Below are 19,164 nucleotides of genomic sequence, written 5' to 3'. Positions count from 1 at the left end.
AAGAGTGTATTTTGAGAATAGTGTGTTGATAGCCCTCATCTTTTTCTTGGTATGCAACTTTCAATATTTTTAAAGAAAACACAGAAGTGAAAAAGGATGATAAATGAATGGAGTGGGTTATATATAGAAAAGGGATGTATGGTTACTTGCGGTCTGACCTCCTCTCAACTAAATTGTTTAGGATTTGTTTTTTTAAAATTGAGTAACTCACTTCAATTATAATTGTAATTATAATACCAGTCATAGATAATTGTAATTAAAATTGAGTAACTCACTTTAAATTGAGCTTAGAGTGTTCTTAGATAATACCAGTCATAGATAATTGTAATTATAATATAATAAAATTAGTGTAATTATATAACCAGTCATAGATAATTATAATACCATTCTCTCAACACTAGATACATCTAATAGATGAGAGAGAGAAAGTAACACCATATATTTTTACTTCCTTCACACACTATGATTCTTTAACATTCCTAAAATCAACCATTATAATTAAAGAGAAATATACTGTAATTCATCCAATAATTAAAGAGTGATAGTTAAATTGAGCTTAGAGTGTTCTTAGTATTTATTTTCTAATAATCATAAAATAAGAAGTGTAACGTGAAGGAAGTAAAAAGGGTTACCTTTTCTCTCTCATGTATCTAGTGTTAAAAAAGTGGTGTAAATAATTTAGTTGAGAGTATCTAAACGTCCATAGAGTCTCTAACAACTATTTTTTCCAAATTCGATGATCCATTTGTGGCGGTACTGAGCTATATATTTTCGTTCATATATTTACGCTCATTATCTCTAAAAATAATAATAATTTTATATATGAAACGTCCAATATCTACCATTTTATTTCATAAATATCAAGAAGTTGTGTTTTGTTTAAAATGAATTGAAACCAATTATATTCAAATTTTATTCAATGTCATAACTTTATTATTAAACTAAATTATTTTTCTCAAAACAAAATGTTTATGTATTACTATTTGGTGATTAACTTTTTTATCAAAAACTTGATTCGATAAATTTTTTTCTGCTATCTTTCTTCTTCATCTAGGTTGGAAAGAGGTGGACCAGTTTTTGGTTCGAAAATTACTCTATATATCATTTTTTTTCTCCATTTTTTTAACCTAAATAACCAGCGTTCACATAGATTTATTTTTTATGTGTTTTTTTTTTCGTTATCTTACCAATTGAGTGTATGCGGTTTGATTTTTTTTTTTTGTCTCTTTATGGTGTTCATTTTATTCAGATTGACAAATTAATGTTGATCTAGATTAGACAAATTCAATTAATTTTAGTATTGTCAACGTTACATATACAGAGGTAGGGGTATTCTGGCCACTTTCATTTTATCATATTTTTAAACATTTTGTCGTTTTATGTTATTAACTTGGATGTCATGAGTTTGTTGGAGAACTTTTTTCGTTCTAATTAAATATGTATTTGGTCCATGTAGATATATTATTTTTTAATTTTAATCTCAATAATTTTTTTTTTGGACCCGTAAAATCAAAGACTATTGATTTTGGTCCCTAGAAAAAGAGTTGACTCCCATGACACGTGGACCTATAAATACATATCAGCACATCATCTTTTATGATATATTACAAATTAAAATATTTTATATTTTTAATTAATAAATTTATTTATTGATCATTTAATAATTAGTGTTATTTTATTAAAAAATATGAATAAAAAATTAAAAGAAGGATTTAGGGGTTTTGGAAAACTCTTCATTCTTTAAATGTTGATTTGACGTTAGGGATTAAATTCGATCGTTATTGATTTTATAGGGACCAAATTCAAATAAAAAACTTACATAAACTAAAATTAAATAGTGGTATATTTGCAGAAATCAAATACACATTTAAATTTTTTTGTTTTTAATAAATTTATATTTGTGGTATTCTCGATTGATGTGCTATTTTAATATTTATACATGAAAATTGTTTTTAAGTCAAAAAAACTTTTTAAACGTGTTATTCAACTAAATTAATTTTTTAATTAATTAATTTTACTTGTTGATTAATTTTTTTTTAAAATGTTTGTGTATTACAATTTATCGACTTGTCTTAGGATAAATCTGAATTTGTCTTTATATCGTTCGTGTCTTTATTAAACTTGTACTTCAATCTGATTTAACTCGTCGTTTGTAAACTTCAAAGAGATGTTGATTGTGAGAAAGGTAGTGTCGGAAAGCACACATCATAACTCATATATTGATTGTATTTCATTGTGTAAATTCACAACAAAATATCAATAAATAACATCCGAAAGTACACATTTGGATCGTATCGTAAACAAGAAAAAAATAAAAAATACAACAAAGAGAAGAATTTAAGAGACACATTATAAAATCAATCAATAATAAAATAATTTTTTTAATAAGTGTATTACTTATTTAGTAAGAAATTTAATGAGATAGTGAGATAGAGACTAGAGTGAGAATATGTTACAGAGAAAATAGTGAAGTAGGAAGAAATTTTTTATCTTTGAACGTGTATGCGTACATATAGATAGATCATGTTTGAGAGTATTCTACGTTGCACCTTCACACTTAAATATGTCACCCATCAATCAACGTGAAAATACAATATTACCCTTCTATAAAATCTTTAATTTTTTTTACTACTCATTTTTTCATCTCCTCACAAAACTTTTAAAAGTGCACTCGAATTTTTCATACCTTCGAAATTAATTATTTTAAAAGTTTTCAAATTTCTTCTATTTTGAAAGTTTCAAATTGCTCGAAACTTTTAAAAATTTGAAAAATTTCTATTTTGAATTGTTCGAAACTTTTGAGAAAATTTATTTTTAAGGTATGTTAAATTCGAGTACCACTTACTTTTTTTATTTAAAAAATTTGTAAATATTTGAAAATTACGGTGAATTCTTTAAAATTATGAAAAAGAAGGTGAAAAAATGAATGGTAACAAAAATTAAAAATTTTATAGAAGGACAAAATTATATTTTTAGATTATTGATCAATAGAGTGACAAGTTTAAGTGCATGAGTACATGGTAGAATAGTTCCCATTTGAAAGTATGCAAGGAAAAAAATTGGTAAAAATAAATATAAATGAAAAATAATTTTCCTTTAAAAATTGGGCGATCCACTATTTGACCCCCGACAATTGATTAGGCCCAATAATGGCCCAAGTTAGACCTAGTTAGGGTTTCCTATCCTTCAAATCACTTTATATTGTTGGCTGACACGAATGATCACACACACCACCGCTTGGCACCGGTAATGGATTTCTGTTCGTTTTTTTTAATTGCTTCATGTTCGTGATCTTGTTTATATTCAGCACTTTTTTGTTGAATGAAAAGGCAATAAGATATTGTATGCGCTTCGTTGTATTAATAGCGTATTCATACCTTTTCGTTGCCGAAAGTAAGATCGAGCATCAATGCTTGCAATCTCCGTTTTTCTTCCCATACGGTTCTTGCATTCGTATGCTCCTACACCTCCATTCTTTTTTCCTATTAAATTTTTTCATTTTTTTTACTTAATTAATTCCAAAATGACAAGTCTTTCAATTTACGTTGATTTTTATAATCTAGAATAAGATAAAGGTATGTATTTTCAGTAATCAACATTGTTGTATACTGGGAATCCCTTATTATTCCCTTATTATTACTGATCCTGAAAATAGATTTATTTTTACAAAAATTGGAACACAAATCTCAAACTGCTAATTGAAATATTCCTGAAGGTGATCATTGCCAGCTAAATATGTGCACAAGCTTATTACGATTGAGAATTGACGCTAATCCCTTGTATAACCATATGACATGAGAATTTGTTTTAAAATTGAATAATAAGGGTGAAATAAACAGCCATTCTGTCATTCTGTGTAGTGCAGTGACCCCTTACAATAATTGTAATATATAAGACAATACTTAATTTGACACATTTTGGTTTTACTAGGAGGATTGATATTTTAGTGAATTGGAACTGGCCATCCATGGAAAAATCTATAAAATACCAAATTATTAAAACTAAAAAATTTACTTGTAAAATACCAAAAAAAACAAGAAAGACCAATAAAAAGTAAAATAAAAATATTAGTAAAAAAACTAGAAAAAATTACAAAAAAATACAAATAACAATTGAAAAAATCAGTAAAGTTACTTGCAAAATACTAATAAAAAACAGAAAAAAAGTAAAACAGAAAAAAGACAGTTAAAAAATATATAATCAGTTAAGACCAATAGAAAATTAGAAAAATATCATAAAAAAGTCAAACAACTTGAGAAATATGTAATTAAAAAATTGAGAAAACAATAAAAATAAAAACCAAGAAAACCAGAAAAAAAAATAGTAAAAAAAATATACCATTACAAAAATTGAAAAACCGTAATTACGAGAAAGAAAAAAAAGTAAAAAAATCAGAAGCAAAAAAAAAACTGTAAAAACTAAAAAATGGGAAGAAAAAACGGCAAAAGAATCTATAAAAAATCAGAAAAAACAGCAAAAGAAAGATGAATGATTACAATCATTTATGCTTATGAAGTCATTTACACAATCGTTGAACTATGAATGATGAAACACAAAAGAACCATTATCATGATAATGATGAAACACAGAAACGCAGAAGAATCGTGAGTAAAAAGATTAAGAGTTAATGAAACTGATGCACAACAAATGAATCGCGAAACGCATAAGCTAATGAATAGTAGAACATAAAAAATGTTGATGACGATGTCAAGCTGGTTCTTAGTTTTTCAATTCTTACCTTTTCTTTTTTTATTTTGACTTCAGTAAAAACTTTTTATTTTAAAAAATAGTTAAGTATTTTAATTAATTAATAATAATTTTTTACAAAAATATAATAAATTAATATAACAATATTTATATGATGTGACAATAACCATTAAATTAATAAATATCACGTCATATTAAACTATGCCACGCAACCATAAGTGAAAAATGGTAAATTTAATTTCAAAAATTGAAAAAATTCAGATACCAAAATGATTGATTTAGAAACATGAAGATCAAAATATAAAAATTGCTAAAACACGAGGTATGCATTTAAACTTAAAATTTATGTAATCTATTAATCATGATATTGAACCGATAAATTATAATAAATGTGAGAAGAAGGTTCAACCACCTATGCAAATCACAATTAGTATATTAAATTTTAGTTTTCAATTTTAAGAGTAAGATAATAGTGATACGAACTCTCTTCTATATATTTTAAGATTTTAATAATTATTTTATTATATTAAATTCAATTAATTTATTTATTTTGATCAAATAATTTAGTAGTTAAACTTACCTACTTTGTATGAAAAGTAACAAATATTATTTTTAAACTTAAACAGTTGTATATTCTCGTAGCTATCAATTAAATTATATTTATAAAATTATATTCTATTTATTTGATTAGATTTTTTTTAAGCATATTAGTTTTTTTATTTAATATTTAACATAAGTGCTCGTGCGACTTGTAAAAAACTGTCCCATTATTTTTCAGTAGATTGTATTAAATGTCTTCAAGTATTTCTACGAAAATAATTTTAGAAGGCAAACATATATCCAGTTTTACTTTATGAATTGATTCCTTGTGATTTACTTTCTGCGAAATAAAATATAAATAAAAAAAAAGTATATTTAAAAAATCATATATTTATCTAAAATTTAAATAAGACGCATCAAATTTTAAAATAATTTTTTATTTGTTTATATTTCATTCCTGATAGTTAGAAAGAAGCCAACAATACTCTTCATATTCTTTGATGGGTCTTGTGTGTCCAACATTTATAGGCAAGTGTTGAATTAAATTTTGAGGCAACCTTGAAATTGTAAGTAACTTATTTCGAGTTTGTTGTCAAATACATACACAAACTGACAAACATGATTACTAGCTGCTATGCCAGCTCTATATGTTACAGTTGAAGTTTAAGAGAAACAACAAATTAAAAGGAAGTTATAATTTGTCTCTAGTGCTGAGTGAAACAAAATTACATCATTCTTCGGCAAAATCAAAGCAAATTTAACGACAAACCCAAAGGAAACAGAAGTAGACTCCACCAAAGTTGCCGCCTCATGGTTTCTTTCTCTTTCAAATGTATAAGAACTCTTATTAGTTGCGTTGATTTTGTTAATGATGATATGAACTCCATTTACAAAAATATTTTTATTAATAATAGTTAGTAGACTAATTAAATGAGTTGAAATATAAAAAAAAAAAATTAAAATAAAGATATGTTAGTAGAAAATAATAATAGTAAATATTTTATTGATAATATAAAATGACATAATCTGAAACAAAAAAATACAAATAAAATACTTATAATGAGCGGAGAGAGTATTATAATTTATATCCTCCACATGAGTTCATGTTATTGAAATATTTGTTATTTTAGTAGATAATTTTAATGTTAAAAGAATCATTTGCTTATTGAAATGGCTTCAATTTAACCATCACCTTTTTGTCCGTATGCAAACCCCAGCCTCTCTTCTTATACCTTTCAAAGCTCAACTTTAGCGCTTTAAAGTCCTTTAACATCAGCAATCAAACAAGTGCCAAAAGTGATTGCTGAGGTTCACTGCAATGGCGAGGCTAGATAGGACAGGCACAAATAAAAGCTTAGAGAGTCTAATGGACTCTCACAAACCAGGAACCACAACAAATGTGAACCAACTGAGGCCTCAGAAGTCCATTCCTGGTTACGGCCTAGAATTCAATAACCTCTCATACAGTATCATAAAGAAGCAGAAAAAGGACGGAGTTTGGATCAAGAAAGAAGCATATCTTCTTCATGATATCTCTGGCCAGGCAATAAAAGGTGAAATCATGGCAATCATGGGTCCTAGTGGTGCTGGAAAATCTACCTTTCTTGATGCTTTGGCCGGACGAATTGCAAAAGGGAGTCTTCAAGGATCAGTTAGAATTGATGGAAAGCCAGTAATAAAAAATTAACTCCTCCTAATTCATGTTGTTTTGCTGCATTCAAATCTGATATAGATTATTTTTACATTTAGGAATGCTCATACAGGCATGCTCTAATTATGCAGGTAACTACAAGCTACATGAAAATGGTGTCATCATATGTTATGCAAGATGACCAGCTCTTCCCTATGTTGACAGTTTTTGAAACATTTATGTTTGCAGCAGAAGTTAGGCTTCCTCCTTCGATTTCCAGGGATGAAAAAAAGAAGAGGGTTTATGAGCTCCTCGATAAACTCGGCTTGCAGGTATGATAAGACTCTGTCTCCCTAACTTACCTACAGACATAAAATGACAGATTATTGACTTATTGACTGTTCAGAGTGCTACACATACCTATATTGGTGACGAGGGAAGGAGAGGAGTTTCGGGAGGGGAACGACGAAGGGTTTCTATCGGCATAGAGATCATTCATAAGCCATCGCTTCTGTTTCTGGACGAACCTACCTCGGGACTTGATTCTACTAGTGCTTACAGTGTAGTGGAAAAGATTAAAGACATAGCTCAGGGTGGTAGCGTTGTCCTCATGACCATACATCAGCCTTCATATAGAATTCAAATGCTCCTTGACAAGATAGCTGTCCTGGCGAGGTGAAAATTTCAGAACCTATATTCTTATAGCCGATAAGCCTGATATAATGTTTATCTGACTTTCTGTAGAGCCCAAAATGAGGAGGCATATAAAGTTTCCTCATATATATTATACATTTATGACACGATAAGTTAAAAACTACTACTATATGTTAGAAACATAGAAAAAAAGAGCACTGAGGAACTTTTAGCTCGCTGTTAAAGATTGTAAGTCCATTGGATCTCAGCTTGATATAAAAAAAAAGTCTCTAAAGTAGGTCTATGCATATTGCAGAGTCCACAATTTGAGTCCAAGGCTTTACTTGATGTTGCATGATAGGGTTATAAAAAAGTTAATATGATAAAATGAAACACTATATCTGTTTATGACATGCTCACAAAGTGTAGGGCTGCCTAAGGGATTTGAGTAGAGATTGTTGCTTAAATACTTAATTTATCTTGACTGTATTTAATTGGTATTATAGGGGAAGACTGGTATACATGGGAAGGCCAGATGCACTTGACACTCACCTTTCCGGATTTGGAAGGCCTGTACCTGATGGTGAAAGCAGTATTGAGTATCTCCTAGATGTTATAACTGAATATGATCAAGCAACGGTTGGACTCGACCCTCTGGTCCAATACCAACGTGATGGCCATAAACCTGACCCAGCAACCATGACACCTATTCCAAAAACTCCAAGAACACCTTATAGAAGGAACACCCCAGCATCTAAACACATGATTAGCCTGCGCAGCCAAGGATTTGCTGCTGGTACACCGCAACCTGATTCTGCACAGTTTGGTCTTGAGGATGACGACGACGATGATGAGAACTTTGATAACTCCCTTGGAAGGAGAAGTGTACAAACATCAAGGAACATTGGGACCAGTGGTGTTTATCCACGTTTAGCTTCTCAGTTCTACCAAGATTTCTCAGCCAAAGATTTCTCTGTTTGGATTTACAATGGTGTAGTAGGAACCCCACGTCGCCAACCATCATGGACTCCAGCAAGAACTCCAGGATGGACACCTGGGAAAACACCCTTGTCAGGACCAAGAAGTTATGTTTCCAACCAACATTCTGCAACTTATCAGGATCATTATCTCCAAAAAATTCCTACGGCGGTTAGCCAGTCTATGGACTACTCTGCAACTCCATATGCACCCTCTTCATATGAAGAGCTTGAGATTGAGGAAGCGCTTGATGAGCCAAACCTTGGACCTAAGTATGCAAACCCATGGTTGCGTGAGGTTGCAGTGCTCTCATGGCGAACAGTACTTAATGTAATTCGCACTCCAGAACTTTTCGCCTCCCGTGAGATTGTGCTGACTGTTATGGCACTGGTCTTATCCACCATTTTCAATAATCTGGGTGATACTACATTCAAAGACATCAATAGGCTCCTCAATTTCTACATCTTTGCAGTCTGCCTTGTTTTCTTTTCTTCCAATGATGCAGTTCCATCTTTTATCATGGAAAGGTTCATCTTCATCAGGGAAACATCCCACAATGCTTATCGTGCTTCCTCATATGTCATTTCTTCCCTCATTGTTTACCTCCCATTTTTTGCTGTTCAAGGCCTCACATTTGCTGTCATAACCAAATTAATGCTCCACTTGAAAAGCAATCTCTTCAATTTTTGGATGATACTATTTGCCTCCCTCATTACTACCAATGCATATGTGATGCTTGTTAGTGCACTTGTACCTAGTTACATCACAGGCTATGCAGTAGTCATTGCCACAACAGCACTCTTCTTTTTGACCTGCGGCTTCTTCCTCAAGCGAACTCAAATACCCGTATACTGGAAGTGGCTCCATTATATTTCAGCAATCAAATACCCATTTGAGGGATTGCTAATAAATGAATTCAAGAACGATCGCGGCTGCTACACTGGAAACAAAGCAGATTTATCCCCCGGACCTTTAGGAGACGTGAAACCCAGCAAACAACACAATGTCAGTCTGCCCCTTAACTGCTTATTAGGAGAAGATGTTTTGTCCACAATGGATATTACAATGGAAAGCCTGTGGTATGACATCTTAATCCTGCTAGCTTGGGGTGTTCTTTACAGGTTCTTCTTCTACTTGGTTTTGAGATTCTACTCCAAAAATGAGAGAAAATGAATAATTTACCATCCCTATTTCTTTGGATGATCCTATTACTTAAAATCCTGATGTCACATTCATCACATAGCTTGTATTACTATCATATTCATGCAATCATATAATATTTTGTAGAAGAAGCTCACAAGTTTTCTGCTTTTCTGCCTTAAAAAGGCAAATGACAATTCTTATGTTTATGACAATTTGATTTTAAAGAACATCAAAACATCCTATGTACACGTGTTACAGAAAGCTGGATCGAACTCCCAACACTCCTCAGCAGATAAAGAGTGGTAATAAAATAAAGCTGCCCTATCAATTACCAATTTCGCATCCTGAAGTCACATACGAGAATGAAGCTTCAGAAGAACAAGACCCTCACATGAAAAAACATATAAAATAATCAAGTAAAACTGAATCATCCACAAATCTCTAAATAAGCATATATCTCCAGCATTGTAATTTTGTTCCTCGTTACAGTTATAAACCCAAAATCGGATTGAAAAGTTGAACATTTTATACACAAGCAGGTAGAAGAAACATCAAACCGATACATTGAAACTCTGGGTTTTGTATGACACTATGGGCATGTAAACAGAAGAAACAGCATGGAAAAATTATTGTATCGAAGTTTAAATAAGGTAATACTAAAAACTTAAAAAGGGCTGGAGTATTGAGCAATCTTCCTTTCAAGTGTATTTTTGTCTGCCCCCACCACACTGTCTATCTCTTTGCCATTTTTTACAAAGAAAAATGTTGGAACACTGTTAACTTTCCAGCGTGCGGCAACATCGACTGCCTCATCTATGTCAACTTTTAAAAAAACCACTTTTTGATACTTCTCAGCCAAGCTTGTATAAAGTGGCGAAATATAGCGACAAGGGCCACACCATGTTGCAGTAAAGTACAGGATTGCCAAGCGAGATGTCTTCGACGCAGCACTCAACTTTGTTTCCAGTTCACCAACAGAGTGAATACCAATCACTTGCCCTTGTAAAGGTTGTCACAAACATAATAGGTCATTTAATTCATATAAATCACCCAAATCTCAATTTCATATGAAGAGGTGGCAAAAAGGAACAATAAAAAAAACAAGACAAATAGACAATTGCATCGCATTTTGAGGAATAAAAGTAAATGTCACAATCAACATGCTGTAAAAGGACTCAATTGCATAGTTTTTGGTATCTTGTTGAGATTATTTGTTGGATGAACTTACAGCTAATTTGGCAATTAATTGTCTTCTCTCTCTAATAGATAATATCCAAACTAGAAGATCCAACTATTTTTGAAAAAGCTGAGATACACCCCCACCACACACACAAAATAGAATGATAAACACTGCCAAAACAAGGATTTCAAGTATGTCAATGTAGTTGACATGAACTTTTAAGGCTGAAAGGCAGGTGAGAATTATGAAAATATTCAGATGAAATCTTCTGGAACAGCCTCTGAGCCTCATGAACGGCATGAAGCGGCTATAGGGTCATAGATATTTGGAGTGCTGTTTCTATTTTTCGCATTATCAAAGATATGAAATTTAACAAAAAGATTATGAGAATTTCAACATTAGGCAGAAAGAAATACAGAGACATAGCATCTTTTAAAGCAACATACTGTTTCTATTGTTCATATTCACCAGAGATAGGAAATTCCACAAAAAGATTTTGAGAATTACAACATTAAGCAGGAAGAAATACAAAGACATACCATCTTTTAAAGCAGACAATGTGTCTTTATCCTGCAAAGAAGTCATAGGGAATTTCAGATATAATTTATCATGATAGCATTGTTTTTGACGTGCATATAGACTATAGTGGAAGCCAACAGCTTTCCATTGCCATTGCTATCTTGACATCTGGTTAATATAATTGGGAAACTACAATATAAACTTGTAGGAAAATAGGAATTGTTTTTATATAATATCACAACAGTAGCATTAATAGTAGTCTAGAGAAATCTACAGCAAGAAAACTAAAACATGACTAAGCTGCCCAAATAAATTGAAGTTATCAGCTTCTTTTGAAATTCCATTTCACAAAAGTAACAAACTCCAACTAAAACCCAAAATGTCACACAGCAAAATATGTTAAAAAAAATTTGTATAAGAAACAGTTCAATCAATAATTTTTAAAAACAAATTTGAAGGATACTCTGTATCTAGTAGTATTGTTCGCGTATCAATAATGGATAGGGGAATGACACCAATATTTTAGTAAATATGGAGTGTTTGGACTTGATATCTATGTACCAAACTTACTTGAGCTTCATCTTTTGGTTGCTTCTTTGGTTGAGCTCTTTTCTGCTCCTTTTGCTTTCGTAGGCGTTCACATTTTCTCCTATGCTCCTCTATTTTGTGGGCATTGGGCTCAACCTGTCTTGTAAAAAATATAATTACAAAAAAAGAAAGAGACGAGGATTCCTTTAATTTGCAGGTTTCATCTGAACAGCATTGGAAAACTACCTTTTTAAGTGCCATACCAATCTCTTCATCGTAATCTATCTTAGAAGCCACATGAAGATCACTCAGTGCTTCTGTCCAGAGTCCCAACATAGCCCTTGACAATCCTCGTGTTTTGTACCCTTTAGCTGAGTCTGGATTAATCTGGAAGAAATAAAAACCTTTGAGTAAACACATCCACGTCAGACGGAAATTTCTTTAATGCTGTGCTTTCTGTGAAACAAGCTAGAAACAAATCAACCTTCAAGGCAGTGTTAGCATCACGGATAGCAGCATTTGGTTTCTTCAACATTACAAACACACTAGCTGAAAACAAGAAATTTAGGTTCTAAGGAATGACACAGTGGGTAAAACAGACAATAAAGCTGGGGGAATGAATTTATGAAAAAGCATTTTTGACTGTGAAAGATACATAATATAGAGTACCTCTGGTGGCATAAAGTATGGCTGAGTGCGGATTCAACAAAATGGCTTCTGTGAGTAGGTCCAGTGCTTGATCTAACTTACCTTGTGATACAGCATCGAGTGCTTTTGATTTTGCTAGTTGTGCAGCATCCCTCTGGTCTTCCGTGACTTGAGCAGAAGGATTTCCCATCTGCCATTCCATTGAATAATTACAATGAACTACTTGTTTGAATTCAACAGTAACACAAATAAGATAGAGATACCTTTTGAGGAGGGTCATTATCAGGTCGAACTACATCAGTAGTATCAAACTCTATATCAGATTCTTCTAGAATGTCATCATAATTTTCATCATCGACAGGTTCCTGCATACTCCTATTCTGTCACTGTGTGTGTAATATATATTATATAATAAGCTGGAAAGCCTTATGATTGAGTGAAACCTAATTAACAGAAATGATTGAGTGATACCGTTTTGGGTTGAGGAGGGATGCGAGCACCCAAGCTGCAAGAGAGAAGGAAATGAGATGGAACATTTGAATGGAAGAAAAATGATATGCAGAATCCGTACCTGAGAAGATAAGACTTGAAGAATGAAAGGGAAGGAGTGTGGAGAAGTGAAGGATTTGACTTGCATGACGCTATGAATTCTTTTAGCTCTCTTACTTTTCCAGAATCCATCTATACACTCAACTGCAACACTCTTAGGGTTCGGTTCCTTCTTCTCTCTATCAAACCACAACACTTGCTTTCGAATCAGTTTTTTTTCTTTACTTTTTAAAAAACAACACAAAATTTACTGTTTAAATTGCTCTCTATTAAATAATCACCATTTTACTAATCAAGTACATAAATTACTTCTCAAAATTAAAATTATAAATTAAGATTCGAAATTAAAAATTATCAATTCCATTCAATCACTTAGTAGTAAATTAATAAATTGATTATAAACATATATCTATTATCTCTCAAGGATAAATTAAAAAATATAAAATTTAATTACAGTTTTAATTTCTGATTTTAATTAAAATTATTTTTTATTTTAAAAATTAAAATTTTAATTTGTTTAACTGAAAAATAATTTAAATAATATAAAATATAATATAATATTTTTAAATTACTCACACTCATGAAATTAAAATTAAACGTTGTTAAAAATTTAAATTATTATTATTATGGTAACATCAGAACTCTTTGATGAATGATCTCTAAATTAACTTACCGTTTATGTTATCCAGTTCTATAATTCAACTCATTTAAAAAAATCAATGAAAAAATTATGAGGGCTTCTAATTCATCTTAGTTCAAAAAATACTTCCTTTCTAGCTACAAAAGAGAAAAGACAAAATTCGACAAGGAGAAGATCAGAGAAATTATTTGGTTACAGTCATGTGATGTCTTGAAGTGGTTCATAACAGGAGAACAGATGGATAGGTAAAAATAGGAAGGCAAGAAGCAATTTATAAAAACTTCCATGGGTGAAGGTTCTTTTGGGTGGAAAAAGAAAAAAGAAAAATTATCTCTTTTTAATAATTTAAAATTTTACTTTAAAGTAAAATATTTCAATATAATTTAGTTATTTTGTTAACAAGAATATGCTTTGAGAATGGGACAAAAATAGCCAAGACAAGACGAATGTTGTAGTAAAATGTTTTTGGGATCCCAATCTTTGTTCCTCTCGCACCATTGTCGGATTCGTTTCTTTTGCACAGTTTGTAAACGTAGCCCCTCATCATATATATACTAAAATAGTTGCCTGGCATGTATGGAACTGGTTTTGGTCCAGTTTGTTCATTTAGTAATTTAGTCAAAGAATTTTGTTTATTTTTTAACTCTTTATACAGTATAAAAATTTCTCCTTGACAATATTATAAATGATGATATCTTAGCAAATTGACATCAAAATGATTTCCTATGTGAGTAAATACTGTAACATCATTTGCGTATATGCCACATGATTTTGACCTATAGATTTCATAATATTGCTTTGACAATTAATCCTTTGCGTACCTACTTATTGTCTGTAAAGGTACTATTACATTATTTTTCAACTTTTCCTTGGTGATGTGAGCAGCTTATATATATATATATATATATATATATATATATATAAATAAATCTGAAACCAACTGCCACGAGGAGGGTGGATCAATCAAGGTTGGTTCCGGGTATGAATCATCCAACTTAACCAAACCTTTTTGGCAACAATTAAAGAAGAGGTGATATGCGGCACCGACGGGACAGAAAGACATGAAACCAACCAATGACAGCTACTATATTACAAGTTTTCAACAGACACAATAAGGTTTCAACAAAAGCAAAGGTAATAATTACATCAACCAGAATCCAACAATAATAACTAATAATGGAATGAAACACATATCCACTCCCCAAAGTATTAATTACTTGAGAAGAAGAAGGAAAAAAAAAAGGAAATGGCAGAATGAAAAGGAAAAAGGAGAATGAAATTCAAAGATCAAACAAATTTGAGGCTCAAGATACAAAAAATACAAACATACGCACAGGATTTTAGCAAGTAAAATAAAAAAATGGGCTGTGACTCTGATTAAGCAAAGTCCACCAAGTGTAAGGTGGTGGCAAACTCAAGAAGATTCAAGATAGTGATGCACCACCTTCTTCTATCTATAATTCTAAATCATTGTTGTCATGTTGGATTTGGTCTTGATCCTCTTTCAAGCTAGAGTGACGTAACTCTTCTATGTTCCGTACCACATCAGACATTGAAGGTCGCTTATCAGGGTATGGTGCTGCACAATCAACAGCAAGTTGAAGCAACTGAACCATCTCCTCTTCAACATTCTGATACCTAAGGAGCTCAAGATCAAATACCTCGGAAGTCCACTCTTCTCTAACCACTGACTGGACCCATCTTGGAAGGTCCACCCCTTCCTCATTGAGGAGAGCATGTGTAGGTGCCTTCCCAGTCAGAAGTTCCAACAGCAATACACCAAAACTGTACACATCTGCCTTTTGAGACACTCTGCGAGGATCAGTTACTTCTGGCGCACGGTAACCGGCAACACGGTTTGGGGTAGAGGAGGGGCCAACAAGCTGTGCTAGCCCAAAATCAGATACTCTAGCCTCATATGATTTTGTTAAGAGAATATTAGAAGACTTTATATTTCCATGGGAGACATTAGGCCCTTGTGAATGAAGGTAGTCAATGCCACGGGCTGCTCCTAGTGCAATCCCGGATCTCATTTCCCAATTCAGTGGTGTCCTACCCGCTCCTTTGTTTCCTGTAACAAAAGTATCATAAACTTCATTAAACCAACGAGGCTTTGACTCATTTCATGTGTCCAGCAATTCTAATAAGGAAATGGAGTTTCCATGATGATAAAATTAAGGGGGCCAGCAAAAATTCCAAATTGAAAAAAAATACAATTATTGCTTAAGATTCTTAATCTAATAAAAGATCCATGAATGAATAAAAATGAGCCAATTAACTATTCTAGCAATCCAATCCAATCCAATTTAATGATAAATTCATATGTTTACAAATCTAACCCCGTAATGAGATGTAAGAAGGGAACTGCATAACTCATATTCTAATTCCTAAAATATGCTACATTATGATCTGATGGCATTCCCTACATACATTTAGTCAAAGAAATGCAAAGCATTAAGAAAAAGCAAAAATAGAAAGACTGACCATGCAAAAGTGCAGAGAGGCTTCCCATTGACATGTAATCATAAACAAGAAGCTTTTCATCTCTGCTGAAATAGTAAGCCCTTAGAGGTACCAAACTCTGATGATCTATTGCTCCAACCGCTTCAATCTTCTCCCTGAATTCCTTCTCAGTAATTGTCACATCCTTCAACCTTTTCACTGCCACCACAGGCCCTGACTCCAAAACTGCCTTATAAGCTGTCCCGAAAGTACCTTTACCCAACACCTCCGCCGAAGCCCTCAACAAATCCTCTAGATCAAAAGCTCTAGCCGCATTCCCAAAAAATACCAACTTCTTCACTCCACCAACACCACCGTTGCCATTGCCATTTGCTTCAACCTTGTTCACTGCAACTGCGGCCGCGGCAGCAGCAGCAGCAGCAGAAGAGTATCCATTGCCGTTCTCCATGTCGGAAATAGATTTCTCATGAGGAACTTCAGATTCAGGATGCTTCACAGTTGCAACATTAACAGCACTGGTCTTTTTGCTACTCTTGTTCCTGCACAAGAAGATCAAGAGGAAAACGACCAAAAGAAGAAACACCACGGATCCAATTACGATTCCGGCAATAGCTCCGCCGGACAACTTGTTGTTGTGGTTGTTGTTGTTCTTGGTGCCGTTACCGTCGGGGATAGGGAAAGGGGAAGAAGAAGGAGAATCGGTCCCAGAGCATAGAGAAAAGGGTCGACCACAGAGGGAATTTCCCAGAAATGAATCTTGAGAAAACGTCTGAAGCTTGACGGGAACAGAGCCGTTTAGCAAATTGTTGGAAACATTGAACTGATCCAGACTCAGGCGGTTCAATTCTGGGATGGAACCTGAAAGCTTGTTGTTTTCAAGGAAGAGAGTTTTGAGTCTTGTGAAGTTGTTGAATGAGGTTGAAATAGGACCCGAGAAGTTATTGTAACCCATGTTGAGTCGAACCAAGTCCGGCAAACTGAACAGGAACTGAGGGATTTCGCCGGAGAGAAGGTTCCGCTGAAGGTAGAGGTTCCTGAGGTTGACACATGATGCCAGATCTGAAGGGAGTGAACCGGTGAGAGCGTTGAAACGGAGGCTGAGTGTGCGGAGGTGGGTCAGATTGCCGAATATACCGTTCGGTAATTGGCCGGAAAGAGCGACGCCGGGAAGGTGGAGCTCGACGACATGGTCTTGGTCGCATTGGACGCCGGCCCAATTGCAGGGAGTCTGATTGGTTGCGTTCCAAAAACGGGTTCGACCGCCAACTGAAGAACGGAGAGCTAGCAATGCAGCTCGCTGGGAATCGAGATCTGCTGCTGCTACTGATAATCTTACGACTAGAAGAAGCAACAGCATCGCCATTGACATAGCTGTGTGTCTGTGAGATAGCATTCCCATGTTACTCGCATACACAGACACATACAAACTAATTTCAGTTTCGGTGATTGCTTGCTTGCTTGCTTTGGATAAATGGTTTGTTATGATGTGTGTGTGAGGAAAAGAGAGAGAGAGAGAGAGAGTAACCGTCAAAAGGTGAACATAGAAAGAAGGTTCATTGATTGAAGATTGAAGATTGAGGGTTGGGTTGGCTAAACAAAAACAAAAACAAAAAAAGAAAGAATAAAAAAATGAAGTATGAGTTGGAGGTCCAGGCTGTGTGGAAATCGAGACACAACGCATCAATGATAAATAAATAACCCTATTAGGCAGTAGCAAGCCTGTGTTTCTGTATGTATCTGCACAGTAAAATCACTAGTCAACTGCGCTTTTTTCTCTTGCTTTTGTCTTTTCCTTTTATTTCCTCGTTATTTTTATTCCATCTACCATGTAAATTGAATTTTTTCTTTTTAACTGGATAATAATAATAATAATAAATTCATAATATTCTGTTATCACCAAATAAATTAATAATAATACTATGCTTATCTACCTGCGCTAACAACTAATAAAGCGCTTCTAGGTTGATTCTTTTCAAATTTTTAATCCTTACTACATAATTAAAAATATATATTTATCTACATTTACCGACAAAATAAATGGTTGTCTGGTATCATCTGTAAAATTGAGAAAACTATAATCACATAATATAATAATTTATAAAAATTATGATAATTTATCATGATGCTATCAATCATATATAATATAAAATTAAACACTTACATATTAAAATACTTAAACGTTAAATAGTATATACGATTCCTTAACTTAGTTTCATTTAATGTTTTAGTCTATTATATATTTTTTTGTTTTATCTTTTATTTAATTTTAAGTGACAACTTTATTTTTTATGTTTTAAAATGTCAATAATGTTATCTTTTTTTTATAAAATTTTAAAAAAGTCATCAAAATTTTCAAACAAAACACATAAAATTAATTATCATCTTTAATATAATGCAAAATTCATCAAATTAATAATTTAGATCTTTAAATAAATTCATATTTTTATTATTTGTTTGATGAATTTGATGTTGTTGGAGATAGAAATATGAGTTTATTTGAGTATTTGAGTTATGCATTTGATAAATTTTACATTATATTAAAGATGATAATTAATTTTATGAGTTTTATTTGAAAATTTTGATGAATTTTTTAAATTTTTGTAAAAAAAAAAAGATGACATTATTAATATTTTAAAACATAAAAAATCAAATTGTCACTTAAAATTAAAATAAATAATCAAATTATTCCCATGTACTATTTAACCTTACTTAAATAGTGTCATGTATATACACTAGTTATTTTATAAATTTTTGGTACTGTACTAAGTATTCAACTTACATAAAAAAGAATAAAAATAAAACCATTCAATCTCTCCTTCACAACGCAAAAGAATTGTTAAATCTATTTTGCTAATATATTTTGATTACGTTTATTTATTATAATAAAAGTATTAAAAATATTTTCTTTCTAACGCATGCTAGAGACAATTTTTTTCTTGTTTCAACGCTTTCTTAATTTAATATTAAAAATGTCAGTTTCAAGCAGAGGTTTTACTAAAGACACTC

At 32.3% G+C, this 19,164-nt stretch overlaps 3 protein-coding genes across 4 annotated transcripts; 1 reads left to right on the top strand and 2 right to left on the bottom strand.

The window, feature by feature from the left end:
- Positions 1 to 3,154: 3,154 nt before the first annotated feature.
- On the top strand, positions 3,155 to 9,827 carry LOC101491464 (ABC transporter G family member STR). Its single transcript, XM_004503201.4, has 5 exons — positions 3,155 to 3,246; positions 6,465 to 6,919; positions 7,030 to 7,209; positions 7,284 to 7,552; positions 8,017 to 9,827. The coding sequence occupies exons 2-5, from the start codon at positions 6,566 to 6,568 to the stop codon at positions 9,659 to 9,661; spliced, it is 2,448 nt and encodes an 815-aa protein (XP_004503258.1). The 5' UTR covers positions 3,155 to 3,246; positions 6,465 to 6,565; the 3' UTR covers positions 9,662 to 9,827.
- A 231-nt stretch (positions 9,828 to 10,058) lies between these two features.
- LOC101491150 (TPR repeat-containing thioredoxin TDX) lies at positions 10,059 to 13,279 on the bottom strand. 2 transcript variants are annotated; one of them, XM_012716580.3, is made up of 9 exons: positions 13,078 to 13,279; positions 12,978 to 13,011; positions 12,770 to 12,871; positions 12,528 to 12,696; positions 12,343 to 12,407; positions 12,105 to 12,245; positions 11,901 to 12,014; positions 11,351 to 11,381; positions 10,059 to 10,630 (listed from the first exon to the last, which is right to left on the bottom strand). In XM_012716580.3, exons 1-9 carry the CDS (start codon positions 13,185 to 13,187, stop codon positions 10,296 to 10,298), a joined length of 1,101 nt encoding a protein of 366 aa, XP_012572034.1. In that variant the 5' UTR covers positions 13,188 to 13,279; the 3' UTR covers positions 10,059 to 10,295. The 2 variants fall into 2 exon arrangements, with proteins under 2 accessions (XP_012572034.1, XP_004503257.2); XM_004503200.4 differs by having other exon boundaries at positions 12,770 to 12,892; positions 13,078 to 13,185.
- A 1,478-nt stretch (positions 13,280 to 14,757) lies between these two features.
- Positions 14,758 to 17,835, bottom strand: LOC101490828 (probable inactive receptor kinase At1g48480). Its single transcript, XM_004503199.4, has 2 exons — positions 16,180 to 17,835; positions 14,758 to 15,766 (listed from the first exon to the last, which is right to left on the bottom strand). The coding sequence occupies exons 1-2, from the start codon at positions 17,555 to 17,557 to the stop codon at positions 15,150 to 15,152; spliced, it is 1,995 nt and encodes a 664-aa protein (XP_004503256.4). The 5' UTR covers positions 17,558 to 17,835; the 3' UTR covers positions 14,758 to 15,149.
- Positions 17,836 to 19,164: the final 1,329 nt, after the last annotated feature.

This window comes from Cicer arietinum, chromosome 6, assembly GCF_000331145.2.
Source record: "Cicer arietinum cultivar CDC Frontier isolate Library 1 chromosome 6, Cicar.CDCFrontier_v2.0, whole genome shotgun sequence".
Taxonomy (NCBI): domain Eukaryota; kingdom Viridiplantae; phylum Streptophyta; class Magnoliopsida; order Fabales; family Fabaceae; genus Cicer; species Cicer arietinum.
This window is presented reverse-complemented; position numbering and strand designations above follow the sequence as displayed.

Excerpts from the sequence above, each read along its gene's own strand:
- LOC101491464 (XM_004503201.4), top strand. The coding sequence starts at position 6,566 with ATGGCGAGGCTAGATAGGACAGGCACAAATAAAAGCTTAGAGAGTCTA. Across the intron at positions 6,920-7,029 it reads TTAGAATTGATGGAAAGCCA|GTAACTACAAGCTACATGAA; the intron begins GTAATAAAAAAT and ends CTAATTATGCAG. Across the intron at positions 7,553-8,016 it reads AAGATAGCTGTCCTGGCGAG|GGGAAGACTGGTATACATGG; the intron begins GTGAAAATTTCA and ends TTGGTATTATAG.
- LOC101491150 (XM_012716580.3), bottom strand. The coding sequence starts at position 13,187 with ATGGATTCTGGAAAAGTAAGAGAGCTAAAAGAATTCATAGCGTCATGC. Across the intron at positions 13,012-13,077 it reads TTCAAGTCTTATCTTCTCAG|CTTGGGTGCTCGCATCCCTC; the intron begins GTACGGATTCTG and ends TCTCTCTTGCAG. Across the intron at positions 12,015-12,104 it reads TTGGTATGGCACTTAAAAAG|GTTGAGCCCAATGCCCACAA; the intron begins GTAGTTTTCCAA and ends TTTACAAGACAG.
- LOC101490828 (XM_004503199.4), bottom strand. The coding sequence starts at position 17,557 with ATGGGAATGCTATCTCACAGACACACAGCTATGTCAATGGCGATGCTG. Across the intron at positions 15,767-16,179 it reads CCTCTCTGCACTTTTGCATG|GAAACAAAGGAGCGGGTAGG; the intron begins GTCAGTCTTTCT and ends CTTTTGTTACAG.